At 41.2% G+C, this 13,545-nt stretch overlaps 1 protein-coding gene across 1 annotated transcript; it reads left to right on the top strand.

The window, feature by feature from the left end:
* The first annotated feature begins 256 nt into the window (after positions 1-256).
* Positions 257-8,143, top strand: LOC137360511 (nucleoside hydrolase-like). Its single transcript, XM_068025929.1, has 6 exons — positions 257-467; positions 2,325-2,515; positions 3,801-3,980; positions 4,617-4,728; positions 5,383-5,519; positions 6,638-8,143. Exons 1-6 carry the CDS (start codon positions 443-445, stop codon positions 6,983-6,985), a joined length of 993 nt encoding a protein of 330 aa, XP_067882030.1. The 5' UTR covers positions 257-442; the 3' UTR covers positions 6,986-8,143.
* The last annotated feature ends 5,402 nt before the right edge of the window (positions 8,144-13,545 follow it).

Below are 13,545 nucleotides of genomic sequence, written 5' to 3'. Positions count from 1 at the left end.
TTTATATTCTTAACTCACTAGTTGAATGAGCCACCTTTCTTGTTGTGTTCATTTGAGTTCCAGGATCTATTTTCCTTGCACTATTGAGTCTGGTAATTAGCAAAGTTCATGAAGTAATGGTTAGTGCTTTGGTACACTGAGCAATGTATATTGTAAAAATAAGAATATATCCTTAATATATATACTTAATCAATCCTTAAGTTTTGTTTTGTTCCATTTTAAAACATCAAGGCTTTTTTTTTTGTTTATTTTTCAGCCATATCTTCACCATACACCATTCCCCTGCTAAGAGAGTAGGCCAGCAAATAACTCCAGGTCTCTACTGCTCAGTAACCAGTCACTGGCAAATGCAGAAGGGTTGCTCAGGCTGACTCTTCCTTCTAACTTGCCAACAGAGCTGAAATTGAGAACTTAACATATTTTTAAAAACCTGGATACAAAAATGCAACAAGTTGTGAACCAGATGGGTGAGTGTTATGTTTAAATAAGAAAAAAGAAATTTGAGGGATAACTTTCATAGTTGTGGGCTGCTAATAATGGAAATGTCTCTGAGGAAGAAAAATCCACAACTAGTAAACAGATGAACCTACTTGTGATCCGAAACGTATTCTGATCCTAACGTGAAATTGCAATGCACCAAACCACTTTATGTGGAATTCAAGATAGAAGCGCAGCACTTCAATATAAAGTCCTGATTCATCCATCAAATATTTACACATGCTATGAATATTTATCAAAAATTCACAAATTTTAGGGATTTAAATGCATGTATATAGTGTAAAATAAAAACAGGAAATGATGGAAATGCAGATCAGATCATTCAGCATCTGAAATAAAGATCCTTCATCACACCTATCGCATTATGGTGTCTTCTGTATTTTGATTAGAACTTTCTCCAATTAAACATTGGGAAGACCAAAGCTACCAAAAACCACTCCCCTCAGCTCTGACTTTATCCTCCTTCCCTGAGTGCTCATTCAGACCAAATCTGATTGTGAACAACCTCTGTGCCCTGTTTCGTCCTGGGTTGACCTTCAAATGCTATATCTTCTCCACTATCAAGGCTTCTTAATCCATATTCAATCTTTCCTCACTCCCACTGACTGAAAATGTTAGGCATGCTTCTCTCCCATGCTCCGATTTACACAAATTCCAACCTCTCCAAAAATCTGCCTACTGGTTCCTGCTCTGCACTAAATCACATTTGCCCATCATCCCTATCCTTGACAACCTCCATTGTCTTCCTGTGCTCCAAGACATCCAATTCAAAATCCTGTCCTTATTTACAATTCCTCACCTCAGCTCAGTTTACGTTTGCAGCCAAAACCTACCCGACCCTACTCTTTGGTCCCCCTGGCCTCCTGTGCATCCCCCATCGATGGCCCACATCTACCCCCATCATCAAAAGAGTATGCCTTGAGTATCCTGGCTCTTGTTTCTGGAACTTGCTCCTTAAACCCATCCACATTGCTAATTCTCTCCACACCTGTTTGTTGATCCTGCCTTCAGTCATCTATACTAACCCTTCCACCATTACAAGTCAATGCTTATAGGTAGAATGGCTGATAAATGAACAAAAAGCTTGTTTGCACTTCACTGAAATCCTTATGATCCACACATAAAGGAGCCAGTCCTCCTGACCTTTGCTTCCAGATATTGCCCATTTTCAAGACACCAAGGTCAGGAGAAAGGGGTCAAAGACATGTTTTGCTGGGTCTCCACTCACTGACTGTTGCACTGGAATGTCTGGCTTTCCCTTGGGTTGGAGACAGTGGAGGGTGGGATGAGAAAAGGTGGGTAGCAGAGCTGCATCTGATAAAAACACTGCCCTATTACATGTAAATGAGGCAGTGAGGAACATTTCCAGCCTCCTGACTCATTTTCTTTCTTGGTCGCCATCGGATACTGAAGTGGACGAGTGCCCAAATAAGGCAGGTGATGGGGCTTGAACAGATTCAGAGAATCTGTCGATATCCTGGCGGTGCAGCTCAGAAATTGAAAAAGCAGCTTGTTCGAGAGCAGCAACCATAAGGCCCCAGTACCAGTGGCTAGGAATACAACTGGAGGTCTACAGCTGTGCTTCAATATCCTCCCCCTTTAGCATTACTAAAATCTGTGCCCTCAGCCATGTGGGGCAGGAAATAATAGTGTCTTGGGCCACAACAGTGGGGAAGACCAGTAAAATGAGTCCTATCATTTATTGGTTTTTGGTTGAATTATCAACCAACCTAAAAAGTACACTTTAAACCCTTAAGTCATCAATTATTATTAAACTTTACATTGTTAAACAGTGCCTTTTTAAAAAAAAACTCTCTGGATTTCAGATTCTAAGATGCCAAAGAAGCTGTTACTTTTAGATGTCGACTGTGGGGTGGATGATGCCCAAGCCATGATGATGGCTCTTGCAGCTCCTAATGTGCAGATCCTGGGGATAACATGTACTCACGGAAACACAAAAATTGAAAATGTGTGCAAAAATGTGCTTCGAGTGTTAAAACTCTGCCAGAGAATGGAGGTAGGTGATGAAGAGCGCGTGTACAATTATCTGTGAGTGTGATTTTTTTTTTGTGCTTTTTGTTCAGTAACAACTCAGTTCTTGGAGAATAAATCAAATGTATAGCTTCTAATTTTTTTTGTCAAAATGCTTACTATTGTTTCCAGTTTATGGTTACATTGAACATTTGTATATGCGCATGCGTACATTTGAATTATTTTGTCCATGTTTATAATAAAAATGATGCCTCTTTTACTTCTGTTGCAGACTTTCTCTTACATCTCTGTATTGTGTTCAATTGAAAATAGATATCACTATTATAGATATGATGCATACAATCTGTGTGTGTATGTGCGCATATAATTTAAAAGTGTTACATATTGGAGTGGCGCAGTGGTTAGCACCGCAGCCTCACAGCTCCAGCGACCCGGGTTCAATTCTGGGTACTGCCTGTGTGGAGTTTGCAAGTTCTCCCTGTGTCTGCGTGGGTTTCCTCCGGGTGCTCCGGTTTCCTCCCACATGCCAAAGACTTGCAGGTTGATAGGTTAATTGGCCATTATAAATTGCCCCTAGTATAGGTAGGTGGTAGGGAAATAAAGGAACAGGTGGGGATGTGATAGGAATATGGGATTAGTGTAGGATTAGTATAAATGGGTGGTTGATGGTCGGCACAGACGCGGTGGGCCGAAGGGCCTGTTTCAGTGCTGTATCTCTAAAAAAAAAAATATTTATTAATACAACATTACAAGCGTGGTATGCTTGTATGCTTTTCTTCATTCCGATTTAGGAAATTCTATTTTTTCCCAGCAGTATTCTTTTCCCAGGTTTTCCCCCTCCGAATTAGAAGCCAGAGTAATGCAGGTTAACAGTTTTACCCATAGAAATGGCCCTTGAAATCCTCACCCACCCAATACCTTGTGCCATCAGTGGATGCTGACATGGTATGCGCTCCTGGGAAGTGTGGTGGCTGAGTCAAATCCTGTCTTTGATACTGATGTGCATTTTCTGCTAGAGTGTTGCTGAATTGTGATCATGAGTTTGAAATCTATCTTATTTCCTCACTTCCTAATCTGAGGTATTGGACTCAATTATAGCTTAGTACATGCCAACAATACTGAATCAGGAATTGCCTGCTTTTTTTACAGCTCACTTGCGCATTCGTCTGTCCAGTTGCCAACTAAGCCCTTTAGGGGAGCTGTTCTATAAAATTATTTTCCATCCCTCTTACATTTACATTGTTTTTACTGAACAGCAGACATAATCTATGCTTAGTGTTTCTGAAAACTATTATTCCATGTCTGCACAGATTCCAGTCTACCGGGGTGCAAGTACCTCTCTCCTTGGAGAACTTCTGCATGACCCTGCTTACCATGGAGAGGACGGGCTGGGTGATGTTCCAGACCCTAATGCTCCAGGGTTGGAATACCTGCAAGCTGAACATGCAGTGAATGCCATGATCAGGATAGTCACTGAGCATACTGGTCAGGTGAGATATGCAGTTTTTGGGAAAGCAAGATTTGGTGGCCAGAGGCTAACAGTATTTACTTTAGAGGCACATTACTGTCTTCAATGCAGGAAACTTGAGGGAGCTAGTCTTTTGCATTGGGTCAGGGTTATGGGCTAATGAGAGACAGAGGGTGTTGGGAAGGTTATCTTGGGAGAGGCGCAAACAATCAAGGAAATTTGCACTTAGCGATATTTTGGTGTGAAACCAGCATAATTCTGTTACATGCCAATTCGTTCAGAAAAATAAATGCGCCTCGTTAAAGTTACAGGAAATTCTAGTCCATGTAGTCTAATCATGAACAAGTCAAAATTCGCTTAATGAGGAAGAATGTTTGAATGTCTCAACTACAATTTGAGCTAGTAAATTCTCCAGTTTTTGTAAATAAGGAAAGTGAGCTACTGTATTGGGATTTGAGTTATCTCTAATAACAAAACACTTTTATTAACAGTTCTTAAGTAGGTTGAATAGAGTTAAATACTCTGAAGCTTGAAAAAGTCTACAAACATTGTGGCGTTTTTAATCCTAATGTAAAAATAATTCTTCATACTATTACAATGTGCAAAGGACTGAATGCCTCACTCTTACTACGCTAAGACACTTTCGATCATCTTGTAGGTCTGCCTTGTTGCTGTTGGACCCCTGACCAATGTGGCCCTAGCTGCTAAAATGGACCCCACTTTTCCTTCAAAGCTGAAGTGTTTGTATATCATGGGAGGAAACATGGAAGGTATGTCAGATAGCCAGCTTTACAGATACAAAATACTGCAGAAGTTGGAACTCTGAAATAAAAACAGAAAATGCTGGAAATACTCAAGATCTGGCAGCATCTGTGGAGCGGGAGACAGAGTTAATGTTTCAGGTTGATGACCTTTTATCAGCCTGCTTTGCAGCACTGTCTGAGATAAGAATATTGAGCACATGTAGCTAGCGCATTGATAAATGTACTGCCCCAGTGTGGAACTGAGTAAGGCAGGTCCCAGGATCTATCTCCAGTTTTGTTGATTTAGCAAAGTATATCAGATTGTGTTCCAGCTTCTGAATTCCATTCACTGACCCCTGCAGTAAGTTTTAGGCATGAACATCAGGAGAGGAAAGGATTGCGCTCAGTTTTGCTGCCCCTCATGACAAAATATCCTGCCAGGACATTGTCCTAACACATTAAGAATGGGTGAGGTACCAAACTGCTACATGTGCATGTGGAGCCATATGCCACCACCAGTACCTTCCCTACCTACCCACAGATGTGTGTCTGCTAAAGTATCTGTGATTTTTTTGTTTTGCTTGACAACCACCCTCATGGCCTCCCTGAGCAAGATGGCTAATCAGTACTACATTATGTCAATTTTGTGCTCTCAAACTTTACCCCAACTTTTTTTTTCAGCAAGAGGGAATGTGAGAGTCTGCAGTGAGTTTAACTTTGTCACAGATCCAGAAGCAGCTTCCATTGTTCTCAGCCACTTTACATGTCCCACTTATATTGCCACCTTAGAATATAGTCTCCGCCATCGACTACCATGGGTAAGTTGTTCAAAATATACAATAACATTCTCAAAACTAGAGGTTATTGCTGCACATGCACATTCTGTTTTATGTTATTGGGCTTGTCAACATCGGAATTGGTGTCAGCACAAATATCCTCATACTTAGTTTCCTATCGAATAGAATACAATGAAATCATTCTAGTTTCTTCATCCCTTTGACAAAAGCAAATCCAGATATACAAGATATGTCAAGCCCTCACTTCTAGTTATCTCTGAAACTCTAAAATAATTACTTATTTTTGTGTGCTGCCAAAACTTAAGGGAGTGATGATGTATGAGAAAAGATTGACTATCTTCTCAAAAAGAAAGGGCTGCGATGGATATGTTTTAAACTATGAAAGATTTGGCCAAATTGGATCCAAGTAAGCTTTTCTGCTGTACACAGAATATAAAGACACGAGGGTACGTTTGTGCAAATATATGCCCACTATACGCAATGGCTTTTTGCAGATTTTTTAGCTCACCATTGAATAAACTAGAATGCATGCAATGCAATGCAACTAGCCTAATTAAATCACAGTGCTTGCTCAATACAAACTGTAATCCTACACCAAGTAGAGGGGATTAGAAGAGCTTGCTTGAGTACACAAAAGGTACTTGAACATTAAAGAGAGGTTTTTTTAATATTAGTTCTTGCATTCAGTCCAGCTTAACAGTGTACAAACTCCTGAGTAAACTGTTTCTGCCTGGAATAAATAGAGCACTTAAGACGCTATAACTGCCAACTTTGAAATTGTTGTTAATGCAAGTGGATAATTGTTATCGCTTTTTTACTGATATAAGCAATTGTTCATTTCAAACATTGTCGTTTTAAGTGGTGGGGGGTAGTATTTACAAATCATGAACAAAAGAAAATACAAAATGCAGGAGGAACTTTTTATTAAAAGGTTGCCAATGTGCGGAACAGGTTACTGGCATGGGTGGTGGAACAAAAAACCTTAATGAGCATTGGAAGGAATCAGGCAGTGTGTTGTCGAAAACTGGGATTCAGAGTTATTAGAAATGCATCAAGGGAATATTGTGGATATGTGGGCTGGAAAGTCTTCTAGTGACTGGAACTGTTATTATGTTTCTATATCACTTTTTTAATTGCAGGACTTTTTTCAGAAGTGGATAAATCAAAATACTGAAAAGGCTCAATTCATGAAGAAGATAACTGCACTTACTGCTAAGTTCACCAAAGGTGATCAAGGCAGTAAAGAGTTGCATTTTGGTCATGGGTTTGTATCCTGTGATTCATATGCAATGGCTGCTGTGATTGATGAGTCTGTTGTCACTGAACATGCACAGTATGGGGTAAGCGTGGAATTGCATGGATCATTGACCAGAGGGATGATGGTTCTGGATACCTTAGACCTACTAAAACTTAAACATAAAGCGATTGTCTTTCTGAAATGTGATATGGAGAAATTTAAGCAGCTGCTGGTTAATGCTCTGAAATAGGATGCCACAGGCTTCAAATGAAAGAACAAATAAACAGTGCCAGAGACATACATTTTATATAGTGCTAATGAGGAGTATAAACTTAATTCAACTTTAAACAACATATTCCTAATATTTAACTAGCATGAGTATACTTCTAAGCTTCTAAATGGGCACTTATTATAACCTGACAAATATATGTCATAGTTAAAATGTTTACGCACACTTTCCGACTAATGCCAGGTAAAGGGTTAAATAATAGAACTAAATGAATATCGTGGAGAGTAGTTTCATTACCTTAATAATAAGCAGAACTTTCCCTTGAGAGGTTAAACGGATGGTGTAGGAAAAATGGTCTGGAATTTATATATTTGTCGCATTTACATCACCCGACTGCCTCACCTCGTTCATCTGCTGTTAAAACCCTCATCCATGCCTTTGTTCCCTCTAGACTTTACTATTCCAGTGCTTTCCTGGTGGTCTCCCATCTTTCACCCTCCATAAACTTGAGGTCATTCAAAACTCTTTTGCCTATGTTCTAACTCGCACCAAGTCCAGTTCATCCTTCAGCCCTGTGCTCACTGACCTACATTGGTTTCCAGTCCGGCAACGGCTCAGTTTTAAAATTCTTGTTTTCAAATCCATCCCTATATCTGTATCTTCCTCCAGCCCTAAACCCCCTCTGAGATCTCTGCACTCCTCCAATTCTAGCCTCTTTCACAACCCTGATTTTCATCGCTCCGCCATTGGCAGCTGTGCAGACAGTCCTGAAAACCTACCTATTTGACCAAGCTTTTGGTCATCTGTCCTAATATCTCCTTATGTTGCTCAGTGTCAAATTTTGTTTGATCATGATCCATTAAATGCATGAGGATGTTTTACTATATAAAGGCACTATATAAATGCAAGTTGTTTTCTTTGTTTATTGAGATGCTTAACTGACTCTGATCAGAGATTTGCATTTCAAGGACACTATTCTCTTTCTTGAACTTTCAAGTTATCAAACTGTATGTGAAGAACAATATAGTTATAGAAAGCTGTCTGCATTTAATCCGATGGAGAAAAAGGTTATATCTTTATAAAAATGGGCTTTGTTTCTACTGAATCTGGTGTATTAGCTTTGGATTTCAATAGGTAATAGTACCCAAGTATGTTGTGAATCAATACAAAATAAAAGTAGCATGCAACTAAACTGTTTTAATGTATTTATTTCCAGACAGTCCTGAATCAGTGCATTGAGGTTTATTGCAAAATTGTCTTCTTAGTTCAAATAACCATCAGAGGGCAAGGTCTCCACCAGGCAGTATAGCTACCATTCACAGAATTTGTGAAAGGGTGGTCTAAAAAATTGCGTGGCTTTCATTTCTGCTTGGTCCCTGCTAAAAATGTGGCCCTGCATATATTTTCCCACCCAGTGGTACTTCCATCCATTATTACCAGGTATTAAAGGGAAGCTGGTTGAAGTCCTAATTTACAAGCACAGAAAATATTTTTGAGGTTATATTTTTTCCAGATTTCGAAATTACTCTTTTGTACATTGGCCGCAGTATTTACTTGAGGGCATGAATAGAGTGAGGGGGAGGATTTCTAGACAGGTTTCCCAGGACTATTAACTGCAGGACGTCTTTTAATTTTTTTCAGTAGGTTCCCTGCCTGACAGCCAGGCTGATTGACAGGGTTCTGAAGAAGGGTCACTGACCTGAAATGTTAACTCTCCTTCTCTCTCCACAGATGCTGCAGACCTGCTGAGTATTTCCAGCATTTCTTGTTTTTATTTATGATTGACAGGCTGGCTGCCTAACAGGTGGTAAAGCAGCTGAGGAGCAGTTGCCAGGTAAGTCAGAGATCATGGGGGTTGAAGGGCTGGGATATCGGAGTAAGCAGCCAGAGATCGCGGGGTGGTGGGGGTCAGAGATCACTGGGTGTGGGGAACAGATATCAAGGTCAGCGGGGTTTGGAGATTATGGAGGGGGTCAGAGATTGGGGGTGCCGGGGTGAGGACCAGGGATTTCAGGGGTTGGAGTCAGAGATTGTAGGGCTTGGAAATTGCGACTGGTGACAGTTGGCGATCACTGGATGCTAACGAGCTAAGTTGGTTGGGCCTGGAGAAAACAGCCTTGTTCTTCCTGGCCCACAAGCAATGCTGTAAATGCATTTACCTAATGAATCCAGCCCTTCCTGCTTCCTTTTGCCTACTATGATCCCCGGTTCCTGGGAAACTTTTGTTAAAAATAAAAGATCTTTAAGAGTAGAGATATGGAGCCTCCTTAAAAGATTTTACCTACTGACCCACCTCTTGAGAGCAGATTGGTCACCTGCTCCCCATCCAGCCTCTGTTCAAACCAGACGTGGGCAGATTTGACATGGGTTGGAGTTGGATATGAAATTTAAAATTTTTTAACTTCCCACCCAACCCAAGTTAAAGTGACCTCCATTGTTACCCACTAAAGTTTCATGTATTTTCCATATATTTTCTGAATTAGAACTAGGTGGAAATGCTCACATAATAGCAGCAGGATCATTGTTAGCAATATAACAGAGGAACTGAGTACACAAACTCTTTCCAAGAGTTTTGCAAAAGAGAATGATCCTTAAAAAAGATGACATCAGTAAACTATCTCCCACATTACAAATATTCATTCCAACTGAGGTACATCTAACTGGAAATTATACCAAGTGATTGCTGGTAATTGCCTTTTATTCAAGTTACTGTTACCTTACCACTGGGAATATACTTTGAAAGCACCTTAATCACAGTATTTCATGCTTTAAGTCACAGAATCACAGAATTGTTATAGCACAGAAGGAGGCCATTCAGGCCATCGTGTCCACTTTAGCTCTCCGAATGAACAATTCACTTAATGCCATTTCCCTGCCTTCTCCCCATAACCCTGTACATTCTTTTCAGATAACAGTCTAATTCCCTTTTGAAAGCCTCGATTGAACCTACCTGCAACACATTCTCAGGGAGTACATTCCAGACCTTAACCACTTGCTGCGTGAAAAAGTTTTTCCTCATGTCGCTTTTGCTTCTTTTGCCAATCACTTTAAATCTGTGTGCTCTTGTTCTTGAACCTTTCACGAATAGGAACAGTTTTACCCGATCTACTCTGTCCAGACCCTTCATGATTTTGAACAGTAAACTATCTCCCACATGGGCGGCACAGTGGCGCAGTGGTTAGCACCGCAGCCTCACAGCTCCAGCGACCCGGGTTCAATTCTGGGTACTGCCTGTGTGGAGTTTGCAAGTTCTCCCTGTGTTTGCGTGGGCTTCCTCCAGGTGCTCCGGTTTCCTCCCACAGCCAAAAGACTTGCAGGTTGATAGGTAAATTGGCCATTATAAATTGCCCCTAGTATAGGTAGGTGGTAGGGGAATATAGGGACAGGTGAGGATGTATAGGGGCAGGTGAGGATGTGGTAGGAATATGGGATTAGTGTAGGGTTAGTGTAAATGGGTGGTTAATGGTCGGCACAGACTCGGTGGGCCGAAGGGCCTGTTTCAGTGCTGTATCTCTAAATCTAAATCTTTCAACACTTCTATCAAATCTTCTCTCAGCATTCTCTTCTCCAATCTATCTTGATTAACTGAAGTTCCTTATCCCTGGAACCATTCTTGTGAATCTCTTCTGTACTGCTTCCAATGCCTTTACATCTTTCCTAAAGTGCGGTACCCAGAACTGGGCGCAATATTGCAGCTGAGACTGAACTAGTGTCTTATACAAATTCAACATGACCTCATTGCTCTTGTACTCTATTATATTGCTGTTTCTCTCCCCATGTTAATCTGAGTTCTTTTTGCCTTCAGTCTGGTTCAGTAAATATACCGAGTCGGATGTGTAGGTAAAATTACTTTATTTGCGTAGTCGCCAGCGGACTTACTCTGAGAACAGCGGCACTGACTCCACCAGAGTCTGTCGGGTCCCCCCCAGAGTAAGTGAAGTTTGTGATACAGGTACTACTGTTTATACATTAAGATTCATGCTACACCTCCTTGTTTAACCAATCAGTGCGGTACAATTCGACTTCACCCACGTGGTGACATGCAGTACATCTGTTACTGAGGTTACAATACACTCCATTCTCAATACATACTTGTTACTAATAAAATATTGTTTTGTACCAGCAAGATAAAAGAAAGCGGATAAGCAAGCTAATTAACAAGAGCATAGGAATCATCAATAACCATGCTGGTCTCACTCCCTACATGGATCATGAGTCTGTCTCTACCTTGTGACAAGTAATTGCGGAGCATCCTGCTATCTCTATTAGGTTTACATTCCTGAGTGTTTCGTGCAGTGTGCAGCTACATCAAGTAGTGGCGTTCACGAAGATAAGAGGGGCCTAGCACTCCTTATCACTCACACAGGGATGGACATCATTTGATTCACAGGAGTCCATTTGTTCCAAACCACAGGGAGTCACACAATCAGGCCATAAAGAACAGATGTCCTGGCAGTTACCAGTGTCAGCTAGTCTTTACTGTCTCACACGCTCTGCCTTTACTTTTAACTATTTCATTGTGGTTTCTGCTACTTAAAATCAAAGCTCAGCAAAGCTACTATTCCTAACTTGGCTATATTTCCCATTAAGCATAGTGCCATGCCTTTCTGCTCACTTCCACACCCATTGATGCTGCTAGACCTGCTGAGTATTTCCAGCACTTTCTGTTTTTATGTAATGGTTATGATACTAGCTTGAAGAGACAATAAATTTATCTTCGGCAGTGTTTCAGTGAGTGAATTGAAGGAGTCCTCCTGTGCCACCATGATGGATCTATGCACAACTCTGCAGCCCACTCCTCCAGATTGATCTGTGACAGAGACCCTAAAGGTTGTTTTGCTTTCTACGATGGAGGCTCAGATGACTCCCACTGAGGCCTTGAAATTGGAAACCCAACCTCTCACCAAAAAATTTAGAAATATGTTTGTTAAACACAGTTTACATAGAATATACAGAATCAGGCAATTCAGTCCAACTAGTTCATTACCAGTCTTTATTCGCCACTTGAGTTTTTGCAAATATCTTTAAGGAAATTAAAAAATATTCCTGCCTATATGTCATTCCCTACCAATGCAGGATGCCTGTCTTATACATAGTATTGTGTGAAAATCAGGTGCAGGCTTCAGAAAAATTGACTTCTAATTTTAATTTACATGTCTCTTCCTTCCGACTTCTGTGGGAAAAAACAGTAATAATACTTCTTTGCAAAGGAATGCAGTGTCTCAGATCAACTTGCGATAGAACCCATGCCAAAACCAGGTGAGGAAAAGTTGGGAAATCTAGTCCAATGGCTGGAATTTTACAACAGGGTGAGGCCCCACCCACCGTCCAAAAAGTTGGGGGCGAGCCCGCCTCTGCCAGGCCTGGAAGCCAGGCTATGCTTTTACGTTGCCCAGGCCTTTAATTGGCCTTGAGTTGGACTTACACCCCACTGAGGCAGGATGGCTTGCCTCCAAGAGCTGCCAGCATATCAGCGGGCAGGCAGCTCTTCAGTCCCAGCAGCGCCACTGGGAGCAATTGCCACTGCTGGGACTGCACCCAGCAAGAGGAGCAGCAATGGACAAAGCCCTGAAATTAAGGTTACTGTTGGGGCCTTGCTGGGGACAATTGGCTGGACCCTGGTGAGGCAGGGTGGGTCAGGTGAGTGAGGGGGGGTTGCTCCAGCAGGGATGGCTTGTGCCATGTGGGGGGCCCTCCATGCGACACAGAATGCCCGATCAGGACCCCCATACCCGTCACAAGGTAGGCCACGAAGGGCCTTAATTGGCCTGGGGCAGACGGGCTGTTTGTCACCTCCCCTTGCTGATGGTAAAACTGCAGCCAGGCGGGAAGGCACCCTTCCACTGCTTCCAGACCACTCCAGCTGTGGGGGTAAAATTCTGGCCACCATCTCTGAATTGTCCTCCATGTTCTCTTATTTGTGAGGTTAGATTGCCTTTCAAACCTCAAAAGTGAGACGTTTAAGTGTCATATTTTCGATTTTCAAAGTTGCACACTGGTCATTGTGTTTGTTGTACCACTTGAAGGGTTGTGTAATAGTTATTATTCCAAAATTTTGTTTGAATATGAGTTCTACAACCAAAACTGGATGGTAAATTCACTCCCTGCATGTCAAAGTATAGTTGGAACCCAAGTTCAGAGAAACTTGATGCATCTCCTTCGGCAAGGGAGGCTTTTGTGTGAAGAATGATGTTCCAGGTTAACTATGTGTTCATTAAAAGTTCTAAAAGAAAACCTCAATTATTGTCTAATTCCATGATATGCAGCTAGAATGTTTTTGTGTGCAGTGAGAAATCCGAACATAGCAAACAATTGGACTGCATTTAATAAGTTGAAAATGCTATTTTTCAGTTTTAAATTGAATACGTTTTTAAAAAGGCAAGCCTGCTTGATAGCTCCATCCAACGTATGGGAATATATGGAAAATAAAGGATCACGCTTGCCTACTTTGTGAAGAAGCCATTGCAAATATTTGCGGAGTGTCAACGGTTAATGTGCAAAGGTTGAGCAACTTTTAAAAATCTCTACAGAGACGAAGGGCAACAAAACATTTTCGATTAATATTTTACAAACTTTACAAA

This window comes from Heterodontus francisci, unplaced genomic scaffold, assembly GCF_036365525.1.
Source record: "Heterodontus francisci isolate sHetFra1 unplaced genomic scaffold, sHetFra1.hap1 HAP1_SCAFFOLD_2111, whole genome shotgun sequence".
In the NCBI taxonomy this organism is placed as follows: Eukaryota; Metazoa; Chordata; class Chondrichthyes; order Heterodontiformes; family Heterodontidae; genus Heterodontus; species Heterodontus francisci.
This window is presented reverse-complemented; position numbering and strand designations above follow the sequence as displayed.

What these genes read in the sequence shown, in the direction of transcription:
- LOC137360511 (XM_068025929.1), top strand. Translation starts at nt 443, where the DNA reads ATGCAACAAGTTGTGAACCAGATGG. An exon ending in TCACTGAGCATACTGGTCAG is followed by an intron (nt 3,981 to 4,616) that starts GTGAGATATGCA and finishes ATCATCTTGTAG; the next exon opens with GTCTGCCTTGTTGCTGTTGG. An exon ending in CATGGGAGGAAACATGGAAG is followed by an intron (nt 4,729 to 5,382) that starts GTATGTCAGATA and finishes TTTTTTTTTCAG; the next exon opens with CAAGAGGGAATGTGAGAGTC.